Consider the following 14,178-nt stretch of genomic DNA (forward strand, 5'->3'; position numbering starts at 1 on the left):
CATGTCTTTCTTCCACCTAGAAAACCTGCCCATCACTGAGGGTTCTAGAGCAAATGAAACTGATGTTTCTTCTCTAAAAAAGTGTCAAAACTATTCAAAACTTCAAATGTATCTAACAGTACTGTAAAGGCCGCAATTTACTGCAATTTCCCGACAGGAAACAGAATTGGTTGTATGAAAGCTACTCAAATTGATAGTTCCTTCCCCCCTCTATGTGATGTCAACAGTTAGAAGGGATTGGATATGCTGTAGTAAACATTTATTGCAATCCCAAGTCTGTTCCAAGCATGACGTGCTGAGCTGCTCTACAATGATGAGAGAGAAGGAAACTACATGTACAATGGTAGATACACAAGTATCTCCAACGAGGAAACTAGAGAGAACAGTTTGGGTGCCTTCCAGTGGCTCCAATCAGAAGAGCATGGCTCCAGAACAGCTATGCAGAAAACCTGGTTTAGAAACGTCCACAGGAGAAAACACAGAGGCTTCTTCAGAGACAACTCTGGTCCCCTTAATAATCAACAAGCCATAAAAATGTTCCTCTCATTCAAAAATCTCACAAAGGTTATCTCTAGCAGTAAAGATGTTGACTATGACAGCACACAATTGGGGTTTCACAAGCACTTCTAATCCTACTCATAATTAGGGAAGAGGAACTGTTTCTTGTGATTTTTAATACTTTTGGACTGGAGAAGTGTGGCTAGCCATCCCAAACTGGTATTTAAACTTTCACTTTGATGGAAGCTGTGACTTACTCTCAAAAAGGAGAGGTAAGGATGCAGCAAATTCTGAATCCAAACAACCCTTCCAGTTAAGGCTTCGTCAAAGAGAAGGGCAAAAACAAGCATGCACACCACAGGAGTAGGATTTAAGGTTTTTAAGCTTCCTAAGATTTTTTCCCTATGTACATTACTTTGTCACCTTTCCCCCTCCCCTCCCCCAAAAAAGGGGAAAAAAAAAGATAAAATGAAAAAACAAACAACAAAAAGGTGGTCAAAAACCTATGTCCTCAACCTCATAATGCCTAGTTTTCACATTTCTCCTTGACGAGTATTTATTGTGGATATCCAGATGTGCTTCATGATCATCCACGTGGATAAGCAGTAAGAAACCTGAAGACCTCCAAACTTTCAGTTTAGAGTAGAAATTATTAACACATCTGTGGTAGCACAGTTTACTTAAGTAGGCTGCAAAACTAGAGCTATCTTTCTTAAGTATTTATGCCTTGGCTCATTCCTGTAACATCTGCACACCCCACGTATTTTTGCATAACAGTTGCAGCACCTCACTTTAAGAAACTCAGTTTTTAGTGGCAAAATCTACACGGGTAAACAATGAACTAAATCAATTACTGCAATATGCAGTAAATTCAAAGCTTCTGTTTTTCAGGGTGTTACCAAATACTACTTTACTGAGAAGCTGGAAGACTAGGTTTTTAGGTCAACATCTCCAATGGTGTTTAGGAACCAAACCTTCGTGTGTCAGGCAGGGGGAACTGAAGTGTTTTGGAGGACATGGGCATTAGCAACGCAGAGGGAAGGTTCTCCTGACAGTGCAGGGAGGAGATGAAAAAGAAAAAAGGGGTTTACCATGGAGTGGTGAGCCAGAAGGACTGCTTGACAGGCCTGGAACAGGGCTACAGCGTCCCCCTTGTTTAGATGTCAGCTCTTGCTCGATCTCTTCCAGCCCCGCACTCTTCTGGAATCGGCTCATGCGGTTCACCACGCGGGGTGACATGTGTGTTCGGACGCAGGGCTGGCCGCCGTACGGATTGATGGGGAAGACATGGGAAGTGCCCCGCAGCGTGCTGACCACAACCCAGCGACAGTCATGGCTGAAGGAGATATCTTGTACCTAGAAAATTGAGACGTGAAATGGAAATGTGGTCATCCATGCACACGCACCTCTGAAAGGAAATGGACTAGCATGTTCTAAACAGAAGACAAATCTTAATTGGAAATGTTAATAAAAAGACTAAGTGTTGGCAGTAACTTGATTTTTTCTCATAAATACCAACTGAACTTTGATGCAGTGCAGTACCCAGTTCCAACCCTTATGCACTTTTCAAAATATTCTGAGATTTTTTCTTTTAAACAGGCCTGAACTTATCAAAACATCCCAGGATGCAAAGCACTACATAAAGCCACAATGGCTTGATGTAATTTTCAAATAGAATTTAGTTCTAAAAAGAGTTGGGAAATCATTTCAATTACATGTTTTGTTATTTGCTTGCTTATTTTGATTTTTAGACACTGCCCACAAGGGGGAAAAGGGAGGGATGAGAACAAGAGAGACATCTCATCCCTGGGCCTGATTTTGACAAATACTGGCACCCAACACTGTACTTAAAGTTAACAGAAAAACCATGTCCTACATATCATGTAACTTAACCAACCCCAAATCAATGGCCAGGATTTTCAAAAGCTGTCTCTGATGGTCTCTGATCCTGCTACTCAGTTTGTCCCTCAGTGGCACTACCATCCATCCAGGTGTCCCATAACTAAAACTTCTGGTTTTCTGGGTTTAAAATGTTGTCAGGAATAAACTTAATGACTTTGGCTATTTTTCTCTATAAAATCACTCAATTTTAAAGGTAACAAACTTCACTGATCAGCTATTAAAGTCCCAAGAAAGAGCCTAGTTAGGTTTCTTCTTCTACATATGAGTTCTTATCTATCACTTGAGAAAGACAACCATTACTTGTAGCTTAAAATGCTTGGTCTTGAAGCAAATATAGAAATACAGTTGAAGTATTTTCTATTGTAGTTATTCCTTGCGTGGATCTCAGGTATGAACCCCAGAAGGACTTCATTCTCTTTTAAGTGTGCTTTACATAACACTTTGATGGAAAGCAAATTCTTGCTCCTTGAGGAATGCTTTAAAAGCGAGATTAAACTTTGTTTCCAGCCCCATACTGGCAGACAACTCAAGAAAACAAGTAGTCTAGGGTAAAATGATTTATCATAGAAAAAAATCCTAAACCAATTCTTCCAAAAATGTTTTTAAAGGTAAAAGCTGACTAAAAAGAACTACATAGAGAAGTGGGATTTAACACAGCAAACAAACACATAGATGAAGGATTAGTTTTCATTATATTATTAAACAGCATAAACTAAATAAAATTCTTTAAGATTTCACTGAAGCCAGTTTTACAATACACTAGGTACTCAAATTGGAGTAAACACTGATAAAATCTTGACAAATATTCCAGAAATGCATTCCAGCTATTCCAGACAAAAGCAGCAAGTATTCATCAAAGTGCAAGTTTCCAACTGAGCCCTGAAGCCTTTGAGATAAAAAAAGGATTTAAGTCTTGTGACTTGTGACAAGATATTTGGCTGACAGACTGTCACTGCACAAAATGCTTCATCAACGTTACACAGATAAACTAAAAAACAGCGCTACACACCTGCTCTTTTCAATTACGGTGACATATCCAAACGATCTGCTAGCGATATGGCTAAACAATCTCCCTGAAATCTGACAGGTTTGGCACTTCCAGTGATTCTGCTCTTACTGACATAAAGTCACAGCACTTAGAGCTCCTCGTTTGCCTACAAAGTGTTTCACCTTAATAGATTGCTCAAAAAGGATTAGAGACCCCACGGGGATTAGTGAGAGCCAAAAAAAGAAACCCCAAAGCTGTGGAGTCTGAGAAAAACTATGGCACCAGGAGGGTTTAAATACCTGCAGTTTAAAGGGGCGATTTCTACCAGTCCAAATCAAACCTCCCAACCGTATACAAATTACCATTCTCCATTATAATAGAAAAATCATTAATACGATAAAATCATTAAGCCTACTGTAATGTATTTCCAACCCTAATTAAGGCCCTATTTTTAATCTCTGGTAATATGAAGAATGGCCACATCTGTCTTTACATGCTGCTGCCTTTGCACACATCCCTGCCTTCCAAATATTTGGTATTCAATTATATTGAGCTTTCCGTTTCCCTCCTCATCTCCCCAACTGTCCGTCCCAGCCTCAAGGCAGAAGCTTTTCTCTTCCTTTCTCCCTCTGCTGACTTGCTCCGTGCCTCCAACACAAGCTGTTTCTATCTTGCTCAGTAAACTTTGTATAGTTTCCTGCTCCTTGCCAAAGAGTCTCCTGCCCTGAAACCCCGGCGGTCTGAAGGGACTTTGCCCATCTCCCTGCAAACTGACATCTCGGAGCCGCCTTCCCAGGGCAGACACACACAGAGGCCCCCCGGTACTTCAATGTCACCGCCCAACTCTTTAAATCACTGCTGTCACTCACGTCTCCCCCATGCCCTCTCATGTTTTTGGGAGAGCATTTTAGAGGACGGTTCCATGAGATGCTGGAGAAAAAATTGTATCTCACTGTACTACATAACAGAAATGTCTGTTTCCGTTTTAATACTCATTTTTTAGTATGCATCCTTAGGATTATGTTTAAAAAAAAAAACAGCACAAACCCATCTGTGCAGCACAAAAGAGTCCTTAACTCCTCTTCAGCAGAACTGGAAGAAAGCAGGGGAGCAGGCTGCGAGGAGAATGCTTGCTACAGCATTCTCAGAAATCACTTGAAAAATCAGCTGTGTGTGTCCATGAAAAGAAAATATAAATTATCACATCAGACTTGCTATTATCCACCACACTGTTACTGTACATTGCGCAGAGTTCTTGACTGCTTCTAGTATAAACAAACTGCACAGTGGCCCATTAGTGGTTTTCAAGTTTATGCTAAGCGTTGCAATTTATTGCTGTCCTTTAGGTTAATGTACTATTATTTCATGTATTTATAATATATTTCTGGATTTGTTGTTAATTATGATGTAATGTTTAGATACCAAAGATCAATCAAGACCCCACAGTGTTTACAGATATATGTTAATAAAGTACAAAGTACACTAGATCTCTCATGATGTAAAGTTTACTCTTTAGCTCAAGGTCAACCTCAGATTTAATACTCATGTCTGTATTTCAAAATTTAATCTGTCTGTGCCAATAAAAGGAAATACAGATCTGTGATTCTGCTTAACTCAGGAACATTTAAGATACTTTAAATTGCAATATCAAATAGTTTTGAGGGGAATAGCAGCGCTTTCTCTTAGCTTTATGACTACTTCCTCCTAGGTTGTGAGCTGTTTGCTTACTTAAGGTTCGATCTACATTACTTGGCTACCCAAAAGGTTTGGTGAAATCCCTGGTACCTCAAGGTCCGCATTAGGAATGCCAAAGCCTTTACTGGCCCAGAATAACGCGCTTCAGACAACTCCAGAGTGTTGTAACAGAGCGTGTTCTCAGTGCTCCCCTGGCCAAAGCAGGTATTCTGCGACTCCTGCTGTACTCAAATGTTGTCCTTCTTCCACGAATTCCAAATAGTGCAGATGTGAAATAAGAATCTCCAGTCACACTGCTTGGGTCGTCCTCTTGAAAATGCTTCTTTTGTAACTCCATGAGCCTACCTCCCTGTGCTTGGAAAATCCTTCAGAAAACCCCATGAAAACCTAGCTTTTGTTAGGTTTTGTTTTGTTATTTTTTTTTCAGAAAACCATGCTAAAACCTAGCTTTCAGAGTCGGAACTAAGACAGTGGGGTAATGTAGTGTATGGACTCCTACAGGGGTATGTCGTGGATCTACCGCTCGAACTGAAGAGCAGCTTCCAGGACTGTACAGACCAAAATATTATTTCTGATATTATGAGAATCTGGAGGAAATTAGCTAAGCCTACAGCTTCAAAGACGATATACATTTACTTTTTATACACAGGAAATCTATATAAGTTTTTGCTATCATTCTTTATTCTCACAGCTTCTCCAAATTTGAATATGAAGTTAATTAGAATATAATCATAAAATTTAAAAATATAGTTCAAGCCATAACTGGGAGAAAACAAAACAGAAGCAAGGGCAGCACACAGAAAACTTATTTTAAAAGCAGTTGATTGAAATGGGGTAGTCAGAGGTATGGCTGATTACACAAGGAATCACACGGGACAGGCAGTGACCTTGTTTACCGCGACTCCTGGGAATGAGTGGCAGCCCATACCCAGCCTCTCGATTTCATCGCTTCTGAAAGTTAATATTGTACTAACCTGCTGCACAACACTTACATTTATGCTATCACTTGTTTTCTTACAACGGAGAAGGAGCTGTACTGGGCTATCATGGTACCTATAGGGCAGAGGCGAGTGATGGGAAGGAAGGGGCTGCAAAGCCCCACACTGACGTGCTGCTGCTCCTGTCCTCCCCAGGCACATCCCCTCCTGATGTGTGCAGAAGGCAACAGACAGCACAGCTCACAGCACTGCACCGTGAATATTCACGGTCATTACAAGAAACAATGATTAAAATGCATTTTGATCTTCCTAGTGCTCTTCTTCTCCTGCTGCCCCTTTTTCAGGCGTGGTAAATTCCACCAGTAACTGTGTATATTCCTGGGCATTTTACTGTGTTAAATCGTACCTCAACATTGAAGTGAAACAACAATAAAGCATGAGCAGCACTACTGCAATAGGATTGTAATCCTGTTTCATGCACCCTATGCACTGTCACAGAAAAAACATGCCATTATTTGAAGGACATGACCTAAGTATTTAATTATGCTGTGCAGGAAGATGGCAGAAAGTACAATTAAAAAAAAGAAGTCCTGAACAACATGAAAGCAGCAGTGCTGAGGAGGTAAGGGTCAAAATAAATTAGAGAACTGCTCTGTATTTAACTTTTGTTTGGTTGAGAAAATTAAGGAAATGACATGACAACAAACATAAATGAAAAAATAATAAAATCATGAACTACACAATACGATTTATCAGACCCACACGGACCTAACTCTGCCTCCCTAAGTAGTAAAAACTGATTTCGATTCTGTATAAAAACAACAGCAGAACCTGGGCACACTGAGGCATTCAGGTAGGGTCCTCCAGCCCGAATAGCTGCTCTGTATTAATAACCAACATTGCAGGCACCACCATGCTTTGAGCTCAGTCTCCCCTAGTTAGCTAAGCTACTTCTAACTGCAGCAGTTTTTTTATTGTCTACTTTCATCAAAGACCGATCAACTTCTTTTAATCAATCTTTATTATTTCAAGACTGTCCCCAGATTCTTTCCTCGAAATGAGAAAGTCTCTCTTCCAGGGACTAGTTCAATAATTGTGACTCCATAACTATGCCACAATAAAGAAAGAAATTTCCATTAACCATGAAGGTTTATATCAGACGTTTGCTAACCAATCCAGTGTTTCACTACCTGGACTCAGTACGTGATGCAAGTTTCAATAATCTCCATGAAATCACAACAGGAAAACATGCACGTGTCCCACAGAGAAGTGTAAAACAGCCTGTGTTCTGGGGCAGCCCATGCTGGAATGTTTTTATCATTCCCTCTGTTTACCTATACTGACTGAAGTCAGTTATAACAGCAGTTTGAGAGGCAGAATAACAAAAGTCTGACAGCGTAAAAGATTACAGAGGACCCTGGCCACTAGCCCACTGATGCTATCGTTCCGTTTATTTGTTCTAGGTTGAGATAATGCTGTTTTCAAGGATTTTTTTTTTGTTTACAATTTAAGATCAAAAGGAAAGGATCATCAGGTGACAGACTAACTTTCATCTGCAAGTAAATGAACTTCCTCAACTCAGAACATGCTATATCTTCATTAAAAACTTTATAAAATGCTCTTGGATAAAAATGAGTGCAGTGAGTGTTGACTCACAATGCAAGAACTGTTACAGTAAGAAATCTATCCTTAACCAAAATGGGTGCCACATACACATTTTTCCTTTTGCAGCAGAAATGTGCAAGCATGGATCTCTAACAGCTTTAGTACTCTCTCTGCCATGGTTAAATACGACCAGCACTCACAATGGGCCTTCGTGATATAACACAGTGCATCCAACATGCTGGTTCTTGTTCTCTTAAGAAAAAAAAAATCTAAAGCCTAAGTAGGTCTTAAAGACTAAAAGATCTTAATTCAGTGTAACCGAAAGACTGGCTTCTGACTGTGTTTGCAGAAAAGTAACTCGCAAGTTGTGACCTTAGGACTCACATCACTCAAACCAACAAAGTATCTGAGTACTTCACATTCTTTCAAGGCCGTTGTCCTCACAATTCCCTTAGGAGACAGAGGTCCACTTTCCATCTTAACCCATCTTGATCTTGGTCACACAAAAAAGCTAGTGGCTTAGTTAGGAACTGAGTGATCTTCACAGTCCCAATGTTTTATTCGGCTGATAAGACTTCTTCCTGTATTTGCTGCTCAAAGTCAGCTAATACAACATAGATTTGCAATAACAACACTTTAATGCTCAGTAACACTCTGCTTCATTGTTCAAAGCATGCAGAAAGAGAAAAGGAAAACCATGTTATGAAGACCAGCTGTGAACAGTCTGGGAGAGTGCTACTACTTACCTTTCACTTCAAACCAGGAAGAAAAGCTCAAGAAACCTACTTACTGCAGCACAGCACCTAAATCTCCCTCAGCATCCTGAAGCCAATGCCAAGAGGACTGCAGGGCAGTAAAGCCCTGAAAAGATCACTAACAATTTAGAAGACAGCGAGCAGCTGCCTTTGGACACCAGTCCAGGGGATGATGAACTCAGGTAGTTCAGAAAGTGCTTATGATCGTACACTGAACAGCAGCACAATCTGCTGTGAGCTACATTTTAGAGCACTGAAAGCTCATCTTGTGGGGAAACTTACAGCAGCCTCATCCCTCTCTCCCCCATCCAACAGAAATGTTCCAACTAGCATGGCTGGAGATATCGGGATAGACTGTCTGGGCAAACACAACGTTCTGTATTGAAACAAATTTTCATTTTTCCTTTTATAAAAATCCAAGTGTGAAGTCTCTGTGTTACCCCATTCATTAATGGATGATTTCAGTGATGCTGCCTGGTTGGAGTGGCCATCTCACTGCAAATGCTCAGCGCAAATTGTGCTTTGGCTGAGGACAAGATCCTGACATCCATGAAAGGAGACAACCTCTACAGATCTCTTCTCAACCACTCTGTGCATTTCAGAAATAAAGAGAGACAGATACTGTCTTTCAGGCTGAATTTTCTCAACCCCAAACTAAATCAGAATTTGTCATGAATTTAGAAAAAATAATGCACAGTGGAGCATATATTCTTTAGTTTTATTAAGTTAAAGTAAAGGTATAACTAATATATCTGACTTCATAGAAAGACATAGGGGTGACTCAGAGAGACTGCTTGTTTGCAGTAAATCAAACAGAGATTTAATAATGGCAATTTCAACACTTGCTTCTTTTTCTTTACTAAACATTAAGCAGGCAACTTAATCCACTTAAGATGCTTCTGTACACGAGTGACAGGGGGGAGGGACTTCCCAGCACCTTCTCCGAGGAGGCAAGTGAGACATACAAAGCTACTGGTCTGCCCAGAGACCACGAGGGATGAGGTGAAGTAGATGATTTCAGTACAGATATTAAAATACCAATAAATCAAGGGCATATGATGATGTTTAAACCATTTACAATGAGAACTAACTAAACTAATTTTGACACTGATAATCACTCGTGTCCGTCAACATAAATTAGAACTTTTTATAGCTCCAGTACAGAAGGTGACCTTTAAGACCATTGGCCTTGATTCACAATTAGCTTTAAAACAGGGATAAAAAGTCTGGTTGCAAATGTATAAATACTGTTCCTACCAAGAAAAAAGGTATGGAGGCTTCCAGAATGTCTCTCAGAATATCTGCATTGAGAATTTTAAATTGAACAGCCTCCAATCTTCTTGTCTAGTGCTACTCACACCCTTCTTACTACACAACAAAAACACTGCTATTCCAAAAGCAAAAACAGAAACATTCATTGTATTATGTAAATGTTTTAAATGATAGATGTACATTGAGAATCCCAGGTCCCAATACTGTTGCTGGATAGTTTAATTATCAAGGGATCTGTAAAATCCACCAATATGCCTCAGACTGGTTAGAATTTTCTCTATCTTATACTATTCCAAAAGCTATACTGTTCATGTCCCAAATGAAAACTTTGTGGCAAATGAAGAAAAAAATTTACTATGTTGATTCTGAAAATTTTAATGCAATACCTTCACACAGATGCTAATGCTGTATTCAAAAGACTTGCATCAATAAAGGTTTAGTCCTAAAACATGTCATGTTTGCTTTCCAGTGTACGCCTTAAAAATAAATTTATCAGCTGTAAAATAAAGAAGAACGTCTTTGTTCCTACTGACTGGACTAATACACTTTGGTTATAGGATATTTACATTTTTTTTCTAAGAAAGCAAAATAAAAATGACACACTAAGGACATTATATTACACACTCTAGTAGATGACAGAGTATAAGTACAGACAGATCTCTAATAAGTGCCTGTTATATTATTTATAAAAAATATTTATGAGATAATTATTATATGTATTACCCCATATATTGAATCATTTTTTCCTTATTTCCTCTCACTTTTCAGATTAGCTATTCCTTCCTATAAGAAACCATTACCTATAATCGTAATTTCATTTTGTCAGTGCAGCAGCAGCAGTGCTTTGGGGTGTTTAAACTACCAGGAATTTATATTCACATAAACTAAAACATTATCAACGATTACATTATTAAATAAAGCTGCCACACCTTCCTAAAGGTAAGGCAAAAAACTTAAGGGAAACTGCACAACCCGTAGGAAAAAAAAAGGTTTGAAGCAACTGTAATCATGGTACCACAATAATCCAAGCTTCCAGTGTCAGGGTCATAATCACAGTGCCCGAGGCTTCTCTCTGTCACACAAGTTTACATCTGCCAGACTGTCACAAGCTTGTGCTTTCAGTGTGTAATTGCATCAGCAAGTGCAAGACTCATTTCTTACCCTCTGGTGACATTTTTATTTATGTATTTAAAACAGGTTCTTCAACAGTTACTCAATGCTACAAAGGTGAGGCTCTCCTGATGCCCAAAAGCAGTGCAGTGACGGATCTAGGCAGAATACATTGCACTACTCCTATCACAGTGATGCTAGCAAACAGTGATAGAGTGATACCTCTAACATTTTCCCATTTTATCAGTAAGTTTATTGAGCATTTTTAAATATAATTTCAGACCCTTTCACACTATTATGATCTAGCCTAATGTAATCTTTAGGAAAGGGCTTGTCAAATTGGCAAGTTAAAACTCTATCACTACAGTCTCCAACAAGATCCCCCATTTTGCTAAAGTGTGGATAAAAGTTAATCACAGTCTTTTGATTAACTCTTGCTTTCAACTCTCTGATTGCCTTTCTTTGGCTTTTACCACCCAAGTCAAGCAAACCCTGACAATTGCTTCACAGGCACTAGACAAATGTTTAACATGTTACATGAGAAAAGGTTAAGTACAAACACAGCTAATAATCTGGGCTCTTTGGAGGCAGTGTCATATCTGAATAAATCTGACAGCACCTCATTGTAAAGGGCAAGAATTTATTATTGTCCAGGTTAAACGCTATGCTCTTATCCTTTTTGCGGCTATAACATAAGAAAGGCTCTTTCTGTGCTGAAACAAACATTAAAGTGCCAACATACACAAAATGTATAAGGTGTCTGGGGATTATTCTTCAGCAAATAGTTTAACTTACTTTGGCTTCAGTCTCTCCCCTGTGAAGTGTATACAAATGATGGACGGCACTTTGTGATGATGACCAAGGATGTGTCAGTATTTGAAAAACATGGAAATCATGGCCTAATGTGTCAGTAGTGACCAGCAACATCCCTGGGTAAAAAAAAAAAAAAAAAAAAGAAAGAAAAAAAAAAAGAAAAAAAAAAAAAGAAAAAGAAAAGCACAAGAGATTAATCACTTCAAAAGAAGAGGCTTAAGAATGTCTATCTAAAAAAGCTAGAGTGTTTTATAATTTGTTTTCTGTAAACAAAAGAAAACAGTTGCAGGAAAATTACTGAATTGTAAAGGATTCATTTCATAAAAAATGAATCCAAACTTCAACTGAAATCATACAACACTATCACTGCTGAAGTAGAACAGTACAAATCTATCAAAGTCAATTGAAAAATCTGGGAATATTCAAACTAAAGCTGGGAAATTTGTGTGACCAATATAAAACAATGAAGTGATGAACACTGGAAACTCCCAAATGCTCTTCACTATAAAAGAGCCAGTATGAAAAAAAGATTGATGTTTCCACACTATTTTAGAAAGCAGAAACACTACAAAACACAGCTAAAATAACCCATACCAAAAACAATACTGAAGAAGCATCTTTCTTATAAACGTATATGAAAGAAACTGTCTGATTTATTGCTTGAAAGGCAGCAAATCAGAGTTGAGAGCTTTCAAGTGAAATATTAAATTAGGTACTAACTTCATTGAAAACAGGCCACTGATGGATGTACTGAAATGATTAAATTAGAAGATCAGTAGAATCACAGTAACTTATATATGCTGTTTACTTTTTCTCCTTCTATATGTCAGTCCATAACCCAGTTTTAACTTTACAAACAGATATTTAAGGTCAACTTACCATAAAAGCTTACATTTTTATACCAAAAAAATAAACATTTTGCATATATAAGAAAAGTACAGCACCATGGCACCATTTAAAACTACAATAAATACACTTCAGATTTATTTTTCTCTGTAAAAATGTCCGTATTAGCTTATTAATAAAATATACCACCCAAAACAAACCTCTAACATTTTATTAACTTCAAGTGCAAAGCGATTTAAGCAGTTGAGTAGCTATATTTAAGTGCCTTCTAAATAATTTTCAAGGTATTGCTAAAGAAAACCAGGGATTTTCTGGACAGTTCTAGTTGTGTTGATTCTCCACTTACAACAGAATTGAAATCTCTTATCCTTCAGGAAAAAAATGTAGGTCTTCATATTTTACATGACACCTATTCAAAGGGCAAATGATCATATTATTTCTGTCATAAAAATGTTTGTGTTTTCAGTTTATTTACCCACTCACAGCTGCTAAACAAACACACTCTGTACAAATTCCAAAACCCTCATGCTTAATTACCACTGAAGTCCATCATATACCACTTTTAAAACTTCAGAATTAGACTGGGAAAAAAAAAACATAATAAAGCTCTCATGTTCTGAGCAGCAGGGAAACACTCAGTAAAGATTAAGTTAAATTAACTTTTCTACAGAACCACCGTTACCACATCACTCCATCGCTGCCCTGAGTGTTTTCCCTCCTTGACAGTGCTGAAATACCTCTGCCCTTAATCCCAAATAGGAACATTTCAGCCAAAATGTCGACCTTCTGGGCCCAACGGCACTCCCCAAGCACGCGTGGGTTCACAGGAGGAGCGCGGCCCTGCAGGCCCCAGCACGAGGCTCCCCTCACAGCACCGCCACAGCCCCTGCGCCTCATCGCCTACAGGCACAGGCCTCAGTTTCTCTCAACCTTCACTTTTAGAAAGATCTTGTGAAGACAAATACTTTTGAGAACGAGGCACGCCAGCAGTAAGATACAGAATTGCAGAGAAAAGTAAATTGCATTTAGAGACAGATTTGCCTAAAAGTTTCCTTTTCGGCTTGACCACTGTGCTGGTAGGGCTTGGACAGAAAGAGAGGCCACCCATGTTGCACACAACCATTTGCTCAAAATCACACAAATGCAGAATTTTAAATCCGACCTCAGCAAGATTCTCTCCAGTAGACATACTTTCACTGCTGCAGGCTGCTGCTCCTGGTCTGAGTGTTAGAAATGAAAGAGAGTTTGTTATGGAGCTAAGAAATCCACGAGTGCATTTGGGTATTATGTTTGGGCGGTAAGGCATGCGAGTTGAGGTTGGTCTGGATGTTAATGTTGGCTTAACTGGCAATTTCCTTGATTTGTAGTGACTGTGTTGATAGGAAATACAGCTAAAGTTGCTCAAGTGCAAGTCAGCCAAGTCTTTAGTGTGGGATTATGCACACAATTTGCATTAATTCTGTTCTTGAAACATCACAAAATACACTTCCCTCCTAGTGAAGTGTGCGGTCCTCAATAATATATAGCGTTTCCAGTGGAGAAAATTGGAATCAAATATAGGGGGTTGTGTGCTAGAATTAGGCTGCCACTATTAGTTGAGCAAGGATATTCCAGAAGACCTAATTCAACAGTATTTGTTTTCTGTATTCGCATGTTTGCCTCTCGTCACACATTAGATAGCTTTACAGGGAAGTCGAGTGTGCTTTTGGTCCTCTTGACCTCTCTCTTACTCCAGATGGAAAGGACCCTTGGAGAA

General features: G+C 38.9%; 1 protein-coding gene across 8 annotated transcripts in view; it reads right to left on the reverse strand.

Moving 5' to 3' along the window:
- BCAS3 (BCAS3 microtubule associated cell migration factor) overlaps positions 1 to 14,178 on the reverse strand; it is a 354,038-nt gene that overhangs the window by 240,923 nt on the left and 98,937 nt on the right. For all 8 annotated transcript variants that reach the window (XM_032200766.1, XM_032200765.1, XM_032200763.1 and 5 more), the window contains exons 14-15: positions 11,559 to 11,692; positions 1,590 to 1,854 (exon numbers count right to left, since the gene is read on the reverse strand). In XM_032200766.1, coding sequence (XP_032056657.1) covers positions 1,590 to 1,854; positions 11,559 to 11,692 — 399 coding nt within the window. The remainder of the gene's footprint in view (positions 1 to 1,589; positions 1,855 to 11,558; positions 11,693 to 14,178) is intronic.

Source organism: Aythya fuligula, chromosome 20 (assembly GCF_009819795.1).
Source record: "Aythya fuligula isolate bAytFul2 chromosome 20, bAytFul2.pri, whole genome shotgun sequence".
Taxonomy (NCBI): Eukaryota; Metazoa; Chordata; class Aves; order Anseriformes; family Anatidae; genus Aythya; species Aythya fuligula.